Consider the following 20,000-nt stretch of genomic DNA (forward strand, 5'->3'; position numbering starts at 1 on the left):
AAGCTTGACTTTCCATTAGGAATATCCACTTCTCCAGTCAAACAAAGTCAAATGAAGGACACCAGACCAGAACACACACACACACACACACACACACACACACACACACACACACACACACACACACACACACACACACACACACACACACAATAACATACCAGCGCGCATACACACATGCAAACACACACACACATACACACACATACATATGCACACGCACACACACACACACACACACACACACACATGCACACACAAACGCACACACACACACGCACACACACACACACGCACACACACACACACACACACACACACACACACACAAACACACACACACACACACACGTATGCATGGCAACAAATCAACATGCCTGGGTGAATACAAATTACGCAAACCCTTCTGCACATGGTCATTTCCAAAACTGCAACAGATTGACATCAATGGCAGGAGTGGGAGTATGTACTCTTGCAATTAGCATACCAATTTTCAGCTAACTTGTCGTATGGGTCATAAGTTAAGTAGTGCAGGAATAACGAGAGCTTGCCTAACATACTCTTTGAAAAACGAAACAATTACAAGAAGGTGCGCATGATGTCAACGACCATCAGCAACATGCACAGCCTCATGGTGGCTGTCTTCCTCACCGTCCTGAAAATCATACATACAGTAGAGTACAGAACAACAAGGATAGTCAAGGCTTGTTTGCTGCTACTTCAAGTTTCACACTCTCGCAGTTATCAGGCAACAGAGGGAGGGAGGGGGGGGGGGGGCTGATGATTGTGAGAGCATGAAACTTGAAGTAGCAACAAACAAGCCTTGATTGTCCTTGTTGTTCTCTATTTCGCTCTGCCTCAGCGGTGTTGGGTACATCCTTCGCTGACACAGTACAGTAAAAAAGAAGATTTTGTAGAATTTTGCACTTGAAAACACCGCCCTTCCGGCAACAGGCTCTCAGCTGTACCAAATAAATAACTTTTCAGCGCGAAATATTGGCAAAGTTATTTATTTGGTGCAGCTGAGAGCCTGTTGCCGAGTTAGCGGTGTTTTCAAGTGCAAGAAATGCGCTGCAATGGAGTTTGGGAATTCTGAAGAAACGTTTTGTAGAATCTGGCCATTCATTACGTATAATGTTGTTGATATACTTGAACAATCACTTCTTCTCATTGCCTCTGCCTCCGCCGGGCCCCAAAGCACAACCGTCCTGCTCGCGATCATCATCATCATCATCATCATCATCATCATCATCATGTGACCAAGCCGCTTTTACGGGCAACAATATTATGAATATAAAACGCAAGGTATTGTAAGAGCAATTTTCTGAAAATAATGTTAAAACACGAAATATAAAAATGCATTATCACACCGTAGCCACTTTTATGGGCAAATTCCAATACAAGGCAATAAGAAAACGAGGATGAAGTTAACCTTTTAACCCAAAGAAAAGACAAAAGATGTCAACAATAGAACTACAAATATAAAAAACAAACATCAGGTCATAAAAACTACTTTAAAACATAACCAAATGACAGCAAAGCGTGGAGAATGAGATTGACTTACAAAACAAAAGTAGTCCTACTATGCTTACAAAACAGAATCTACCTACACCACTGAGGAAGAAACATTAAATGATTGCAGTCTCACAAACACCGGCCTCTATCTAACGACCCATCAAACAATAACTCCTGAAATTCTTGACTGACTTTTTCTGGTAGGAGCTACGGCAGCCCAGAAAACAGGTCACTGCCCAACGGAGCAAAGTGAATGAGAGCAGGCACCGCAATCGACCCATAACCAGCGAGTAGGCCAAGTCACTGTGTTTATCGACATACTGGGCTGCAAGACACTTGAGAAATGCGCTGCAATGGAGTTTGGGAATTCTGAAGAAACGTTTTGTAGAATCTGGCCATTCATTACGTATAATGTTGTTGATATACTTGAACAATCACTTCTTCTCATTGCCTCTGCCTCCGCCGGGCCCCAAAGCACAACCGTCCTGCTCGCCATCATCATCATCATCATCATCATCATCATCATCATCATCATCATCATCATCAGTCATCCTCACACCTCCTATCCCTGCCAGTTCTGTCGCGATGCCGTGCTGCAACTGCCAGATTGGTCGCAAATGTGTTAGATGCAGATGTGTTCGTGCGAAGAAGCGCTGTGTGGACTGCTACCCTGGTAGAGCTACCCCTAGCCTTTGTCACAACCAAACTGAATCCATCGCCTCGCAGCCTGCTGGCGCTGTTGGCGCTGGTAATGTGGTCAGTGGTGGTGGAGGATGTTCAGCCAGCCAGCCATCTCAGCGAAACATATCACCGGAGGATAGCTCTGGTGAATCCACTGCATCTGCAGATGAGGGTTGTGGCAGTGGCAGGCGCGATGTCGACTCCTGGCTGCGTGTAGATCACCCACTTGGGATTCATCCCAGCTCTGATTCCGCGCCATTCTCCCCAAGTGACATAGTCGAGTGCGGTCTAGCCAGCGCGGTGCCATGTTGTCGCTGCCAAGCAGGGGGTACGTGCATACGATGCGCTTGTGTCAGGGCTGGCAGAGTTTGTAGTAACTGCTATCCTGGGAGGGGTCGACTTGGCACCTGTCGTAATGTTGCTTCGGTGCCTGGGGTCCCGAGCTCTCAGCCCCAGATTATTCAGAGTGGCACCTCTGCTGCAACTGCATTGATTCCGACAGCATCTCAGGTTGACTTGCTTACCAGTTTGGAGGAATCTGACTCTGGTGCGCCACTGATGAGTGTGGATTCGGGCGCTGGAGGTACTGTACAACAGGCAGTGCATGGGGAGGATGACTCACGGTCCACTCTTATCTCATCCCAACCCCAGCTATGCCCATCTACGGGGAATATCGATTTGCAGGCTACGGGTTCTGGTCATGCGGATGTGGATCCATTTTCGCAGGTGCTTGGCTCGAGCCAGCCGGACGCTGCCTCTCCAGTTCCCACCACCCCTCGGGTCTCCATGCCTTTTGACATGGCTGACATCTATCAGGAGGTGGCGAGTTGGGAAAAGAACCTCTTCCGGGCTCCGACCGGCAGTGTTGGCAAAGAGTTTGTTCGGACACTCACGTCAGAACTTCAAAAGTTCAATTCGTCCCGAGGAGCGGATGCCACTGCTCTATATCGTTTCTTCCTGCTTCCAGCGTTGGTGCTCCAGCGAGTAGGTCGGAATTGCCCTGCCGCAGAGTGCTCTGACCACACTCGTCGCAGACTAAATTTATGGATCCAGGGTTCATATATGGAGCTAGTGCAGGAGGGTCGAACTATTCAGCATATGCTCAAGACATCGCAGAATCGGAGATCCAGGCGTGGCGAAGACCCTGCTCATGAGTTTGGCCACTTGATGGAACAGGGCCGAGTTCACTGCGCACTGAGAATGCTGGATAATGCAACCAAGCCCAAGTGTGATAAACCGGTCTTGGGCATGGACGACATCATTTCTGATTCTCATCAATCCCAGTCAGTCCGTGAAATTCTCGTCGGGAAGCATCCGGGGTCGGCACCGGCAGCACCGGACATCCTGCTTCAGGAGGAGGCGGGCAATGTCAGCAGTATCTACTTCGCCAGCGTCAATGGTGAGTTGATCAAACGCACTGCCCTTTCTCTGCATGGTTCTGCGGGTCCTTCCGGCCTGGACGCGGACGCTTGGCGGCGGCTATGCACATGTTACAAAGGTGCATCTACTGATCTGCGTGAGGCAGTGGCGTGCTTCACACGCTTGATCTGTACCGACTCAGTCCCCTCCGGCTCACTCACACCGTACACAGCTTGCAGACTCATTGCCCTCAACAAGAACCCTGGCGTTCGGCCAATAGGGGTATGTGAAGTGTTTCGTAGACTGTGCTCCAAGGCGGCATTGTTTCTGATGAAACCCGACATTATGCAAGCCTGCGGACCAGTTCAGGCCTGCACGGGCATCCCGGCTGGGGTGGAGGCTATGGTGCACTCAATGACGGCGGCCTTTGCTTCGGAAAAGGCTGAGGCAGTGTTGCTAGTCGATGCTCGCAATGCCTTCAATAGCTTGAATCGCCGCGCTGCATTGCACAATATTGCTCGAGTATGCCCCCCGCTAGCACAAATAACATTGAATACTTACCAAGACCCTGCATCCCTCTTTGTGCGTGGTGGCCAGTCTTTATTGTCACAGGAGGGCACAACCCAGGGTGACCCTCTTGCGATGGCCATTTATGCCACGGCTCTCACCCCTCTCGTCAAGTCAGTCGGAACCAATGTTGCAGATGTGTGCCAGGGATGGTTTGCAGACGACTCGGCAGCTGCCGGAGGGCTCTCCCCATTGCGAAAGTGGTACAACCTCCTTAAGGAAGAGGGCCAAAAATACGGCTACAACATCAACGAAACAAAAACGCAACTACTCGTCAAGCCTGGCTTTGAGTCCTTGGCTGCCGAGACTTTTGGTGACACAACTATCCACGTCAAGTCTCGTGGCGTACAGTATCTGGGCGCTGCTATCGGGACTGAGGCATTCCTCGGAGAATTCAAAGAGGCAAAAGTAGAAGAGTGGGCGAAACATACAGAGATTTTAGCAAATTATGCCGCATCAGAGCCGCATGCAGCATACTCTGCGTTGACCCATGGCTTAGTCAACAGATGGAACTATGTGTTTCGAACTATGGCTGTTTCTGCGGAGGACTTGGCGCCGTTGGAGCGGGAGCTTCACTCCTCACTTCTACCGGAGCTCGTGGGACAACCGAGCGTGCCTCTGAAAGACATTGATATTCTAAAGCTCCCGACACGGGATGGTGGGATGGCCCTTCCGGACCTCACGACTCGACCACGGTTTGAGCACCAGGGCTCCAAGCAAGTGTCCGGACCTATGGTGAAGGAGGTTCTGGGCGATTTCGCTAAGGATAGCGATCCAATTTCTCTCGCTGGAGATGTGCCGGCTTCTGCAGATACTGCTGACCGTGGTGGAGCGTCTCCCACTCCCGCGATGACGGCAACGGAGGTGCAGCCGCGGGAGGTCGCTGGCAACTCAAACCCTGGACCGGATGTGGCTGCTGATGTTGCTGGTGCTGGTACCCCCTTTCAGAGGATGATCGATGAAATGCGTCACAAAAAGCGTGTCGTCCACACCGAAAACCGGGAGCGCGCAAAGGCAGCCAGGAACAAAATAGTGGACACGAGCGATGAGATGACGAAGCGACGAATAGAAGAACACACGGAGAAAGGATCATCCTCATGGCTGAGCGTGCTGCCCCTGGCGGAGCATGGCTTTCGTCTCACCAAGCGTGACTTCCGGGATGCTCTGGCATTGAGATATGCATGGCCGCTAGCCAATACACCAGCAACCTGTGTGTGTGGTGAGCTGTTCTCAGTTGAGCATCAGCTATGTTGCGCCAGGGGCGGCTTCCCGACACTTCGTCATAACGAGATACGTGACCTGCTGGCGAGGGAATTGACTGAAGTCTGCACTGCCGTTTCGACAGAACCAGCGCTGCAACCTCTTTCTGGTGAGAGGTTTCCTCTTCGGTCAACGAACCGCCGAGAGGATGCGCGCCTGGACATAGCCGCTCGAGGGTTTTGGACCCGTGGGGAGGAAGCTTTTTTTGATGTAAGGGTATTTTGCCCAGATGCTCCTTCCTACGGGTCCAGAACCCTCCCTGCATTGTACCAGCAGCACGAGCGGCGTAAGTGGAACGAATATGGGCCAAGAGTCACAAATGTAGAAAGAGCCGCTTTCACACCTCTCGTGTTCTCTGTGCATGGTGGTTGTGGGAGGCTGTGCAATGTGTTCCTCAAGAGACTGTGCCAGATGCAGGCCGAGTCATCGGGATCTCACTATTCCCAGGTCATTGGTTTACTCCGCTGTCGGCTGTCTTTTGCTTTGCTGCGTGCTGCTGTGTTGTGCATACGTGGGGCTCGGTCACGGTACCACCATCCGGCGAGATGTTTTCATGATGTCTCGATTGCCGTGGCCGAGTCAGGTCTAGTTTGTTAAGTATCGTGCTGTGTCCTGACTGTGCATGCGGGATTGGTATGGCGCTTACCCTTTTGTTGCTGTTTTGTTGCTTTCATGCCTTTAAGCATGTAATTGTGTTCAATTGTTGTATTTCATGGAAAAACGATCTTTGCGTTGGATTCATTTAAACTATTATTTGTGTAGGGTTCCACTCCTTCATCTTGGGAAATTGTGTTTTGTTTGCCCAAAGAAGTGGCTTCATCATCAAAAAAAAAAAAAAAAAAAAAAAAAAAAAAATCATCATCATCATCATCATCAGCATCATCATGGTGGTTGTGGGAGGCTGTGCAATGTGTTCCTCAAGAGACTGTGCCAGATGCAGGCCGAGTCATCGGGATCTCACTATTCCCAGGTCATTGGTTTACTCCGCTGTCGGCTGTCTTTTGCTTTGCTGCGTGCTGCTGTGTTGTGCATACGTGGGGCTCGGTCACGGTACCACCATCCGGCGAGATGTTTTCATGATGTCTCGATTGCCGTGGCCGAGTCAGGTCTAGTTTGTTAAGTATCGTGCTGTGTCCTGACTGTGCATGCGGGATTGGTATGGCGCTTACCCTTTTGTTGCTGTTTTGTTGCTTTCATGCCTTTAAGCATGTAATTGTGTTCAATTGTTGTATTTCATGGAAAAACGATCTTTGCGTTGGATTCATTTAAACTATTATTTGTGTAGGGTTCCACTCCTTCATCCTGGGAAATTGTGTTTTGTTTGCCCAAAGAAGTGGCTTCATCATCAGCATCATCATCATCATCATCATCGCTCAGTGGAGAACGGTTGGCAATTCTGAGGCTCTTGGTTTGCTTGGTTGACTTGGATGCTGGAGAGGAACTGAGAAGCTTGACTTGGCTGGCGCTGCTGTCTGTTGCTGTTCGGTGGAGTGGTCATCACATTTTATCCTTTGGAGGCACCCAATGGCCACCCAATGGCCAGTGTTAGACCAGTGAGGAGAGGAGTGTGACTGCCTTGCTGCTGGAGGCAGTTTCTGACACGATTGGTGACTCTGGTCGTACAGTCCTGATGCAGTCGTCACCTCAGTCATCCTCACACCTCCTATCCCTGCCAGTTCTGTCGCGATGCCGTGCTGCAACTGCCAGATTGGTCGCAAATGTGTTAGATGCAGATGTGTTCGTGCGAAGAAGCGCTGTGTGGACTGCTACCCTGGTAGAGCTACCCCTAGCCTTTGTCACAACCAAACTGAATCCATCGCCTCGCAGCCTGCTGGTGCTGTTGGCGCTGGTATTGTGGTCAGTGGTGGTGGAGGATGTTCAGCCAGCCAGCCATCTCAGCGAAACATATCACCGGAGGATAGCTCTGATGAATCCACTGCATCTGCAGATGAGGGTTGTGGCAGTGGCAGGCGCGATGTCGACTCCTGGCTGCGTGTAGATCACCCACTTGGGATTCATCCCAGCTCTGATTCCTCGCCATTCTCCCCAAGTGACATAGTCGAGTGCGGTCTAGCCAGCGCGGTGCCATGTTGTCGCTGCCAAGCAGGGGGTACGTGCATACGATGCGCTTGTGTCAGGGCTGGCAGAGTTTGTAGTAACTGCTATCCTGGGAGGGGTCGACTTGGCACCTGTCGTAATGTTGCTTCGGTGCCTGGGGTCCCGAGCTCTCAGCCCCAGATTATTCAGAGTGGCACCTCTGCTGCAACTGCATTGATTCCGACAGCATCTCAGGTTGACTTGCTTACCAGTTTGGAGGAATCTGACTCTGGTGCGCCACTGATGAGTGTGGATTCGGGCGCTGGGGGTACTGTACAACAGGCAGTGCATGGGGAGGATGACTCACGGTCCACTCTTATCTCATCCCAACCCCAGCTATGCCCATCTACGGGGAATATCGATTTGCAGGCTACGGGTTCTGGGCATGCGGATGTGGATCCATTTTCGCAGGTGCTTGGCTCGAGCCAGCCGGACGCTGCCTCTCCAGTTCCCACCACCCCTCGGGTCTCCATGCCTTTTGACATGGCTGACATCTATCAGGAGGTGGCGAGTTGGGAAAAGAACCTCTTCCGGGCTCCGACCGGCAGTGTTGGCAAAGAGTTTGTTCGGACACTCACGTCAGAACTTCAAAAGTTCAATTCGTCCCGAGGAGCGGAAGCCACTGCTCTATATCGTTTCTTCCTGCTTCCAGCGTTGGTGCTCCAGCGAGTAGGTCGGAATTGCCCTGCCGCAGAGTGCTCTGACCACACTCGTCGCAGACTAAATTTATGGATCCAGGGTTCCTATATGGAGCTAGTGCAGGAGGGTCGAACTATTCAGCATATGCTCAAGACATCGCAGAATCGGAGATCCAGGCGTGGCGAAGACCCTGCTCATGAGTTTGGCCACTTGATGGAACAGGGCCGAGTTCACTGCGCACTGAGAATGCTGGATAATGCAACCAAGCCCAAGTGTGATAAACCGGTCTTGGGCATGGACGACATCATTTCTGATTCTCATCAATCCCAGTCAGTCCGTGAAATTCTCGTCGGGAAGCATCCGGGGTCGGCACCGGCAGCACCGGACATCCTGCTTCAGGAGGAGGCGGGCAATGTCAGCAGTATCTACTTCGCCAGCGTCAATGGTGAGTTGATCAAACGCACTGCCCTTTCTCTGCACGGTTCTGCGGGTCCTTCCGGCCTGGACGCGGATGCTTGGCGGCGGCTATGCACATGTTACAAAGGTGCATCTACTGATCTGCGTGAGGCAGTGGCGTGCTTCACACGCTTGATCTGTACCGACTCAGTCCCCTCCGGCTCACTCACACCGTACACAGCTTGCAGACTCATTGCCCTCAACAAGAACCCTGGCGTTCGGCCAATAGGGGTATGTGAAGTGTTTCGTAGACTGTGCTCCAAGGCGGCATTGTTTCTGATGAAACCCGACATTATGCAAGCCTGCGGACCAGTTCAGGCCTGCACGGGCATCCCGGCTGGGGTGGAGGCTATGGTGCACTCAATGACGGCTGCCTTTGCTTCGGAAAAGGCTGAGGCAGTGTTGCTAGTCGATGCTCGCAATGCCTTCAATATCTTGAATCGCCGCGCTGCATTGCACAATATTGCTCGAGTATGCCCCCCGCTAGCACAAATAACATTGAATACTTACCAAGACCCTGCATCCCTCTTTGTGCGTGGTGGCCAGTCTTTATTGTCACAGGAGGGCACAACCCAGGGTGACCCTCTTGCGATGGCCATTTATGCCACGGCTCTCACCCCTCTCGTCAAGTCAGTCGGAACCAATGTTGCAGATGTGTGCCAGGGATGGTTTGCAGATGACTCGGCAGCTGCCGGAGGGCTCTCCCCATTGCGAAAGTGGTACAACCTCCTTAAGGAAGAGGGCCAAAAATACGGCTACAACATCAACGAAACAAAAACGCAACTACTCGTCAAGCCTGGCTTTGAGTCCTTGGCTGCCGAGACTTTTGGTGACACAACTATCCACGTCAAGTCTCGTGGCGTACAGTATCTGGGCGCTGCTATCGGGACTGAGGCATTCCTCGGAGAATTCAAAGAGACAAAAGTAGAAGAGTGGGTGAAACATACAGAGATTTTAGCAAATTATGCCGCATCAGAGCCGCATGCAGCATACTCTGCGTTGACCCATGGCTTAGTCAACAGATGGAACTATGTGTTTCGAACTATGGCTGTTTCTGCGGAGGACTTGGCGCCGTTGGAGCGGGAGCTTCACTCCTCACTTCTACCGGAGCTCGTGGGACAACCGAGCGTGCCTCTGAAAGACATTGATATTCTAAAGCTCCCGACACGGGATGGTGGGATGGCCCTTCCGGACCTCACGACTCGACCACGGTTTGAGCACCAGGGCTCCAAGCAAGTGTCCGGACCTATGGTGAGGGAGGTTCTGGGCGATTTCGCTAAGGATAGCGATCCAATTTCTCTCGCTGGAGATGTGCCGGCTTCTGCAGATACTGCTGACCGTGGTGGAGCGTCTCCCACTCCCACGATGACGGCAACGGAGGTGCAGCCGCGGGAGGTCGCTGGCAACTCAAACCCTGGACCGGATGTGGCTGCTGATGTTGCTGGTGCTGGTACCCCCTTTCAGAGGATGATCGATGAAATGCGTCACAAAAAGCGTGTCGTCCACACCGAAAACCGGGAGCGCGCAAAGGCAGCCAGGAACAAAATAGTGGACACGAGCGATGAGATGACGAAGCGACGAATAGAAGAACACACGGAGAAAGGATCATCCTCATGGCTGAGCGTGCTGCCCCTGGCGGAGCATGGCTTTCGTCTCACCAAGCGTGACTTCCGGGATGCTCTGGCATTGAGATATGCATGGCCGCTAGCCAATACACCAGCAACCTGTGTGTGTGGTGAGCTGTTCTCAGTTGAGCATCAGCTATGTTGCGCCAGGGGCGGCTTCCCGACACTTCGTCATAACGAGATACGTGACCTGCTGGCGAGGGAATTGACTGAAGTCTGCACTGCCGTTTCGACAGAACCAGCGCTGCAACCTCTTTCTGGTGAGAGGTTTCCTCTTCGGTCAACGAACCGCCGAGAGGATGCGCGCCTGGACATAGCCGCTCGAGGGTTTTGGGCCCGTGGGGAGGAAGCTTTTTTTGATGTAAGGGTATTTTGCCCAGATGCTCCTTCCTACGGGTCCAGAACCCTTCCTGCATTGTACCAGCAGCACGAGCGGCGTAAGTGGAACGAATATGGGCCAAGAGTCACAAATGTAGAAAGAGCCGCTTTCACACCTCTCGTGTTCTCTGTGCAAGGTGGTTGTGGGAGGCTGTGCAATGTGTTCCTCAAGAGACTGTGCCAGATGCAGGCCGAGTCATCGGGATCTCACTATTCCCAGGTCATTGGTTTACTCCGCTGTCGGCTGTCTTTTGCTTTGCTGCGTGCTGCTGTGTTGTGCATACGTGGGGCTCGGTCACGGTACCACCATCCGGCGAGATGTTTTCATGATGTCTCGATTGCCGTGGCCGAGTCAGGTCTAGTTTGTTAAGTATCGTGCTGTGTCCTGACTGTGCATGCGGGATTGGTATGGCGCTTACCCTTTTGTTGTTGTTTTGTTGCTTTCATGCCTTTAAGCATGTAATTGTGTTCAATTGTTGTATTTCATGGAAAAACGATCTTTGCGTTGGATTCATTTAAACTATTATTTGTGTAGGGTTCCACTCCTTCATCTTGGGAAATTGTGTTTTGTTTGCCCAAAGAAGTGGCTTCATAAAAAAAAAAAAAAAAAAAAAAATCATCATCATCATCATCATCATCATCATCATTATTACCACCTTCACCTGTCAAGCTCAACTCTCCTAGTACATGTAACAGATCACCTAGGTTTTCATCGTCACTGTACACTCCGCTTCTATACTCCTCTTCCAACTGTCATGCAACTTGTACTTTCATCATTTCCATCAGTCACGAATTCCATTGATAATTGTGGCAAGATATCGTTCAAAAAACTTTCAATTGTTGCTAAGATTGTGATATGAGTGCCCACCTAGTTTATTTCATTACTGGTTAGTGCGTATTATGTGACCCTGTTCTATGCAAGCAAAAAGAAAATGTTGTAGCACTCACACTTTTCAAATAATACGCACTCACCAGGTTTGTCCACACGCACTCACAGCTGCCACATTCATCTACTGCTACCATTCTCAGATACACTGCAAAGGTTCACACTACACACGGTATGCATAACCGCAAGCTGTGCTGCATTCTCACGCTTCTTTTCATATTACTCTAGCTATATAACTGGTTGTTTTAGTGATTCTTACTATGTGACGATGTTCCACAGATGCTAGTCACACGAAAACGTTCTGGACTTGTTTCATTTTAATTGTTTTATACATGGTTACGAGTGCACAATTGATATTTTGCTATTTTTGCTATTCTGCTAAAGTTTTCAGTTTTCTAGTATGCTCAACAAAGTAACAAGTTAAGGCCGATTCACAATACAACTTTCTGAGACGCGACACGCGATTTGCGACAGTTGCGACAAGAAACTGCCTGTCCCGAGCTGTCGCAAGCCGTCGCAATGCACCTGTCGCAGAAGTTGAAGAAAGTTCAACTTTTGCGACATGCGGCACGCGACATACACAAATGGAGTACAGTTTCGACCCTGGGTGCACGTGCAGTGCACGTGCATAGTACTACTTGTGCGCATGAGGCCGTCGCAAACATGAAGAATATTGTGAACCGTGTGTCGCTGCCGCAGCTCGTCGCATGTGTCGCAAGTCGCATGTCGCATCGCAGAAAGTTGTATTGTGAATCGGCCTTTAGTTTCAAATTCCAAATAATTTCTCGATCCACGCATTCTCTGTGTATACTCAAATGTGGCCGGTTCTCCACAGGACCGAAGTGGATCGACAGCGACATGTCTCACCTTGACGAAGAATCAGATCATACTCGTCTCAGCAACATATGAGCGACTTCAAGCACCTAAAAATATATCGATATAATTATTGGTCCTTCATCCTCAAAAAGGTAAATATTAGTTTACTCTCATCATCAGTGGATAATTAGATGACATGGAGGAGTCTCTACGCATCTTTTGTACGTCGTTTTCGAGCAGTGAAATGTTCCAGAGTACGGAACTTGTGTGTTTGCCGTCATTGCCAAGGTTACGATCGCAAACACGCCACATTCCCGCGCTATGCTTTGTTATTTTGAACATTTGTACCGAAATTAAAACCTCCCGCGGAAAATCGATGTTTCTCGTACCAAATTTGGATGCGAAAAATCTATCTGCACCCGATGATGCAAAATCTCCATACGAACCATGATTCATATGAAAGCCAGTGCGCACGAATTCTCTGTGCCAAAAAATCGTATGGAGCACGCCTCGAACAAATCCGTAGCGCCCTTACAGATTTTAGCACGGAAAATCGTACCCCGGAACCTCTTTAATATGGAACTAAAGTGACCTTTGCTGTTCCTGAGGGAGAGACCAAATGTACTGTTCAAAGGAGGAGTCAAAAGGCGGAGTCAACTGAACAATGGAGTAACAAGGAAAAACAGAGAGAATCAACAAGGAATATGACGATTAACTGGATGATGAGATGGACAGGAGGTGATACGGACGGTAATGATGAGATTGGCGACGACGGCAGCGTCGGGAGGGTGGAGCTGGATGAAGATGGTGATAATCAGAAGTCTGTGTTTCACCGTACTTTGTCGCGCACGATATGCACGACAATTTCGGGTGCTTGAAGCTGTGTGTATTCGTCTGTATAAGTCAGTTCTGTGTAGGCATAAGAAGCATGTAGTAGCACTCAAGTTATTATTCGTAAGTTCACACATTGCTTATTTTTGGGTTAACGTATATGGCTCATAACTATTATCTCAAGTCGTTGTTCACGCTCCTTTTTTTGAGCCTTTTTTGTATAATTGTATCACTCCAAAAATCATTTTTTTCCTCTGCTGGACACTATTATTCTTCAGTCACGAAAATCCACTGATGAGAGTGACAAGAAAATCGATTTTGATTAAACCTCTTTTAGACTTCTTTGTTGTGTGGCATGACCGCGGAACTAATAATATTCATTGCAATCATTAAATTATTGTCTCCTCGTCGCTTATTTATAACAATTATTAGGGCTGAAACGATTATACCGAATAATCGAGTACTCGTTTGATAACTCTAACGATCGATCAATCGTTTAGATTACCGATTACGATTATTTTGCGTTTTTTAAATTTGTGTCCAGAAAGTACTGTAAACCCTCGTTTTGTGAAGTTTAAATCAGTTTCCGCTGGGAGTATGCAGTTGCCAGGGGTATGGTTCATGTTCTGAGGTTAAATTGACTTCAAAACTGCCATGTTTCGGAGCTACCCTTTCACTAATGCAGATTGGTTGGTATTATGAAGGCATAGTTTGTGGAAACAGAGTAATGTTTGCACAGAATTATGACTCTGATTATAATCGAGTACTCGATCGTTAAGCTAAAGAGTAATCGATACATGAAAATCCACGATCGTTTCAGCCCTAATATTAATTATTAATTATACAAAAGAGAAAGACCAAGGAACTACAAGTTACGCTAGGCTGTCCACTAACACCACCAGTTACTAAACAATCAGCTCATGCGATACCATTGCACGACACTGACCGACAGTACTGACGTTCTACAACTAACTGGCTAACAGCTCTAGCACATCTTGGATGCACACTCCAACAGCCTCATAGCCAGCAATCGCATGTCATCACGTACATTCAAAATCAACATAATTTTGCTATAAATCGACCTTTTCTTCAGCATCACTTTTCAACGAGGACGAAGCAAAGTCGGCCGAACGAAGCCCAGAGGAAGTAAATCACTCCCTCCACTTCACCATCACGATATTGACATAGATACGAGACGAAACAACTAAAAAAGGCACAAGAAAACGGTACGGCCATCTTCGCGCTGACTTTGGTCTGAGAATTTCTATCACGATCAAAATTGTACGAGGAGCACTCAAAATAAGCTACCGTAGTTCCAACTTGGAAGGTTCTAAGTTATAGAAATAACATAACATAACTTGGCTCTCCATCTGAGTACAATTATTAATTAATTATTATTATCCATTATTCTCATTTAAGTGTCTTACTGTCAGTTGTAGAACTCCCAGTACTGTAAAGAGGATAGTTTTAGCGGCTAACAAATTTATCAATTTCTGAATCAGAACCAATTAGCGATGAAATATAATATTTTAGGGGTGCGAGTTTCAGGGTTAAAACAATGTAGATTACTGGTACCGTACTGGACATGCAAATTTTCGATTTTCCGTGCGGCAAATCTTTAGCGAAGACATTCCTTTTGGAAAAAAAATCAAAAATAGCCGTTTTAGTTTAGTATTAGTTATTAGTTTAATTGACAGTAGTCATTACAGAGTGAAATTGGACTGGTGTTTTCCCAACATCGGGCACAGGTGCCATTGGGTCCTTGGAGTCCTAAGGGTGCAGGTGCAAGAACTGGTGTGCCAATAAGTGAATTTGGAGAATGAAACTGGGTATTGCAAGCAAAGTGAAGTGAAAAAAGAAAATCAGTGAAACTAAGTGTGAGATCCAGCATCACAATTACCCCATCACAATCTTGTATCAACTTGAAAAGAGGAGTTATTAATTATTTATTACTTACAGGTGCTGTTGAAAGTTGTCGTGCTCCCAGTACTCATAACTGAGTCGGATTGGGCGGGGGTTTCCCCAATATCAGGCACAGATGACGTTGGGTCTGCACCACCATCTGATAATGGGGCTAACATGCTTGTTGCGGATTGGTTCAAATCTGGGGCTGACGTGCTTGTTGTGGATTGGTTCAAATCTGGGGCTAATGTGCTTGTTGCGGATTGGTTCAACATGCTTGTCGCGGATTGGTTCAAAGCTGGGGCTAACGTGCTTGTTGCGGATTGGTTCAAATCTGGAGCTAAAGTTCTTTCTTCAAGCGTAGATGTGTCTATAAGTGAATTTAGAAAATGAAATTGTGCATTCCAAAGAAAGTGAAGTGAAAAAATCTGACATTGCGGGCCAAACCATGGGCGTCAGAAATTAGCTTTGAAATGGTTAATATGGGTTTTCACCTATCGATTACTCGTTAGCTTAACCATGGATTAATCAATTTTAATAGATAACAAACAGTGTCTGACATTGCAGGCAAACAATGGGCGTCCAAACTAGGATTAACACGACCATGGGTTTTCAACTATCGATTACTCTTTAGCTTAACGATGGATTAATCAATCTTATTTTAGTAGTTAACAAAATTAATAGTGTCTGACGAATTGCAGGCAAACCAAGGGCGTCCAAACCTGGTGTTGAAATGATCATTGGTATTCACCTATCAATTTTTCTTTAGCTTAACGATGGATTAATCAATTTTAATAGTTAACAATTAGTGTCTGGATTTTGTACAATATTTTCTCTTTTCCACAAGTTGTATCTTAATAAAACCAAACATCTGCATATGAGAGGCATCACAGACATTGTACCGCACAATTTAAATGCTAGTTACACAAACACACTTTGCGGCGAACTTCATCCCTGTGTTCAGTGCGATACGTTCGGTCACGGTGAGGAAGGATGTCCTACATCCCACCTATTGAGCCACTTGGTCTACCAATTTGAGTGCCGGAATTGTGATAGCCGGTATGTTGGTAGGACCCTTCAACACCTGAGTGCACGTATCAAACAGCACGTACCACTTCACATGGTGCCGGACGCAGCAAAAGCGAAGCACCCTAAGCGGTGAAGACCACACAAGAACCCGCTCCCTCTACCACCGACACAGCCAGAGCAAGTCGAACACACGGTGCAGAGGAAGAGTGGTGGATCACTAAGCCAACCGAATGTGCCTTCTCCACCGTTGCCCTTGCCGCCACCGGAGCCACCACCAGTGCTGTTGGTGGCTGGGGTTGGGGTGGAGTCGGCAACAACGACAGTACCGCCAATCACAGAAATTGATCCCATTTCTTTGACACAGTATCCGGTTGTGAGGACACCGCAGCATGCTCCGGCGCTTGATCCGTGGGTCCAGAGACCACGGAGGTCGACCGCTAATTATTCAACCGAAATATATGCTAGGAATGGTCAAGGCCCACTCGTAACAAGTTCCTCCCGCCGTTGTTTTCAAGAAACATGCAGGATACTACATGTGCAGTTTTGGTGGAAGCTATCAAGGTGCCGGAATCACGCACACACATACACGCAAGCGTGCGGGTGCGAGCACACACACACACACACCGACACACACACCGACACACACACACACACCGACACACACACACACACACACACACACACACACACCGGCACACACACACACACACACACACACACACACACACACTATACGTAGGCTAATTGCTAACCTGTGCAATTAAATCCATCGCCAGTAAATCCAGGATCACAGGTGCATAAAAAGCTTCCCAAAGTGTTGTTACATTGTGATGATGTACCATTACACATGGTGTTACACTCATCGATATCTATAAGAGGAATAGATTAACACACATGGGTCAATCAACCAGGTACAAGTACAAGTACTACTTCCTCAACTATTATTCCCATTCACAACAGGCAGGAGGAGTTCAGAATAAACTGTTTTAATTTTGCAGGAGTCAATACATGTAAGTAATGACCCAAATCAAGGAACATAGCGAATATTCCATTTTGTTCAGAGTTGATTCCTTTAATCCCCTGGTGAATCTCATTTACTGCCCATGACAGTTCTGTCCAGAGACTCTCAATATTGGGGATAGTTGGAAAAAGTCAAAATTGGAGTAAAATACACATTGAACGAGGGATCACTGCTTCTCAGAACAGAGCAGCGGATCCAAACTGCTAACCAGTGTACTAACCAGTGCAAGAAGGTGCAGTTCCATTATATCCCGTTTGGCATTCACATTTGTAACTCCCAACTGTGTCAGTGCAACTGGTACTCTTGTCTTTGCACAGAGTTAAGCATTCATTGATATCTGCCAAAGGAAAAAAAAACATGGGGTATTTACAAGAAACAAGAAAAAGGTAAGAGGCTACTCATGATGTGTGCAATGTGTTGAGGCTGTCAGAAGGCTACATCTCTTAGTTATCATGCACTTGTGACTTTTGTGTCTTGCACCTTTTTGTGCACATTTTCAAAAAAAGAAATCACACCTACCTCCTCCGTTAATGAACAAAACTTCGTGATGGATTTCTCAGGGATTGGTTTGTGCACAAACTGCCATGAGAAGAGTCGCGATCACTTTCTCATGCCATGAAAGAGGTATGATGCAAGGAAAGCGACCTTTCACGACAAGCCGAGCGGAACCCATGGCTGCACTGTGGCAACAAAGGTAATGGCAGCAGCCATGGCAAGCGAAACTGTAATACCACTTCTCTGAAGGGAGAATGCGCTGCACGCTTGGCCTCCCTGCTACTCTAGCACTGAGTTCGAGAATGATAGAGAGCAATGGAACGGAGCAACGAGCCTACACAATGAGCGGGTGAACAAGCAGCTGCTCCGATAGCACGGCGCAATGAAATAATTCTGAATTCAAGTTCTTGTTCAACCTGCGCAAAGCCCAAATTTGAATGCTGATGACCATGCATTTTTTTCAGAAACCTGCAGTCCGATGAGAGTCTCGTGGCTAAGGAAAGTCGACTGGACTTGCTAGCCGCTGCCGTTCTGAGCTGGTAGGAGTATCCATTGGAATCAGTTTGGCTGTGCATTTACTCCCACGTTTCGCAGAGCTCTGGAGATTGGAGATGAAACCAAGAGTCGGAATTTTTTACGGCTCTCTGGCGGAAATAAGTAATCGCCACCGCAGTGGATCAAGCAGCCTGAAAGACAATTTGAATGACATCAACATCACCAAAGTTAAGCGGAGTGTGACCAAAGAAGCCGAGGAAAGGCTGAAACTAGCTGAACATAGACTCAAGAGAGATCACGACTCGCGTGCAGCGAGGGATCACTGCTTCTCAGAACAGAGCAGCGGATCCAAACTGCTAACCAGTGTACTAACCAGTGCAAGAAGGTGCAGTTCCATTATATCCCGTTTGGCATTCACATTTGTAACTCCCAACTGTGTCAGTGCAACTGGTACTCTTGTCTTTGCACAGAGTTAAGCATTCATTGATATCTGCCAAAGGAAAAAAAAACATGGGGTATTTACAAGAAACAAGAAAAAGGTAAGAGGCTACTCATGATGTGTGCAATGTGTTGAGGCTGTCAGAAGGCTACATCTCTTAGTTATCATGCACTTGTGACTTTTGTGTCTTGCACCTTTTTGTGCACATTTTCAAAAAAAGAAATCACACCTACCTCCTCCGTTAATGAACAAAACTTCGTGATGGATTTCTCAGGGATTGGTTTGTGCACAAACTGCCATGAGAAGAGTCGCGATCACTTTCTCATGCCATGAAAGAGGTATGATGCAAGGAAAGCGACCTTTCACGACAAGCCGAGCGGAACCCATGGCTGCACTGTGGCAACAAAGGTAATGGCAGCAGCCATGGCAAGCGAAACTGTAATACCACTTCTCTGAAGGGAGAATGCGCTGCACGCTTGGCCTCCCTGCTACTCTAGCACTGAGTTCGAGAATGATAGAGAGCAATGGAACGGAGCAACGAGCCTACACAATGAGCGGGTGAACAAGCAGCTGCTCCGATAGCACGGCGCAATGAAATAATTCTGAATTCAAGTTCTTGTTCAACCTGCGCAAAGCCCAAATTTGAATGCTGATGACCATGCATTTTTTTCAGAAACCTGCAGTCCGATGAGAGTCTCGTGGCTAAGGAAAGTCGACTGGACTTGCTAGCCGCTGCCGTTCTGAGCTGGTAGGAGTATCCATTGGAATCAGTTTGGCTGTGCATTTACTCCCACGTTTCGCAGAGCTCTGGAGATTGGAGATGAAACCAAGAGTCGGAATTTTTTACGGCTCTCTGGCGGAAATAAGTAATCGCCACCGCAGTGGATCAAGCAGCCTGAAAGACAATTTGAATGACATCAACATCACCAAAGTTAAGCGGAGTGTGACCAAAGAAGCCGAGGAAAGGCTGAAACTAGCTGAACATAGACTCAAGAGAGATCACGACTCGCGTGCAGCAGATGACGACAGTGATGCAGGGTCAAAAATAAATCGAGTGAAAGCGACGCAAACTGAACTCTCTGCTCATTCTGCCAACAGTTTCTATTATAAAGACGCAATGCATGAGCTGAACTACCATCATCCAGTGATTTGCAGTCAATACAAACTGTTCTGGAACTGTTCTAACTTCTAAGTGTTCTCATATCCAATAAAATCCATCACGACGTTTTTGTTAACGGACGAAGTAATTTAATGTCATTCACAGATGGGTAACTATTCAAGAGAGTCCACTATTTTTTCAATGGGGGTACATTTACATCATACCGCATAGAACAATTCAGGAGAAGAAAACAGAGCTTAAGGTTCACTGTAAAATTATCACGACTCCACAGAAACAGCAACAAGAACTGCAAAACCACCAGTACAATGACAAGGACAAGAACATTACCAGGAGAACACCAAACTTGCACATGCGCCTGGGGGGGGGGGGGGGATTGCACTATTAAAGAG

At 47.8% G+C, this 20,000-nt stretch overlaps 1 protein-coding gene across 1 annotated transcript in view; it reads right to left on the bottom strand.

The window, feature by feature from the left end:
• LOC135811971 (mucin-5AC-like) overlaps positions 1 to 20,000 on the bottom strand; it is a 134,341-nt gene that overhangs the window by 12,089 nt on the left and 102,252 nt on the right. The window contains exons 13-17 of the mRNA XM_065325245.1: positions 18,426 to 18,542; positions 17,283 to 17,399; positions 16,794 to 16,910; positions 15,068 to 15,382; positions 1 to 28 (exon numbers count right to left, since the gene is read on the bottom strand). The exon at positions 1 to 28 is cut by the window's left edge and continues 105 nt beyond it. Of these exons, the coding sequence (XP_065181317.1) occupies positions 1 to 28; positions 15,068 to 15,382; positions 16,794 to 16,910; positions 17,283 to 17,399; positions 18,426 to 18,542 (694 nt within the window). The remainder of the gene's footprint in view (positions 29 to 15,067; positions 15,383 to 16,793; positions 16,911 to 17,282; positions 17,400 to 18,425; positions 18,543 to 20,000) is intronic.

This window comes from Sycon ciliatum, chromosome 3 (genome assembly GCF_964019385.1).
Source record: "Sycon ciliatum chromosome 3, ocSycCili1.1, whole genome shotgun sequence".
Taxonomy (NCBI): Eukaryota; Metazoa; Porifera; class Calcarea; order Leucosolenida; family Sycettidae; genus Sycon; species Sycon ciliatum.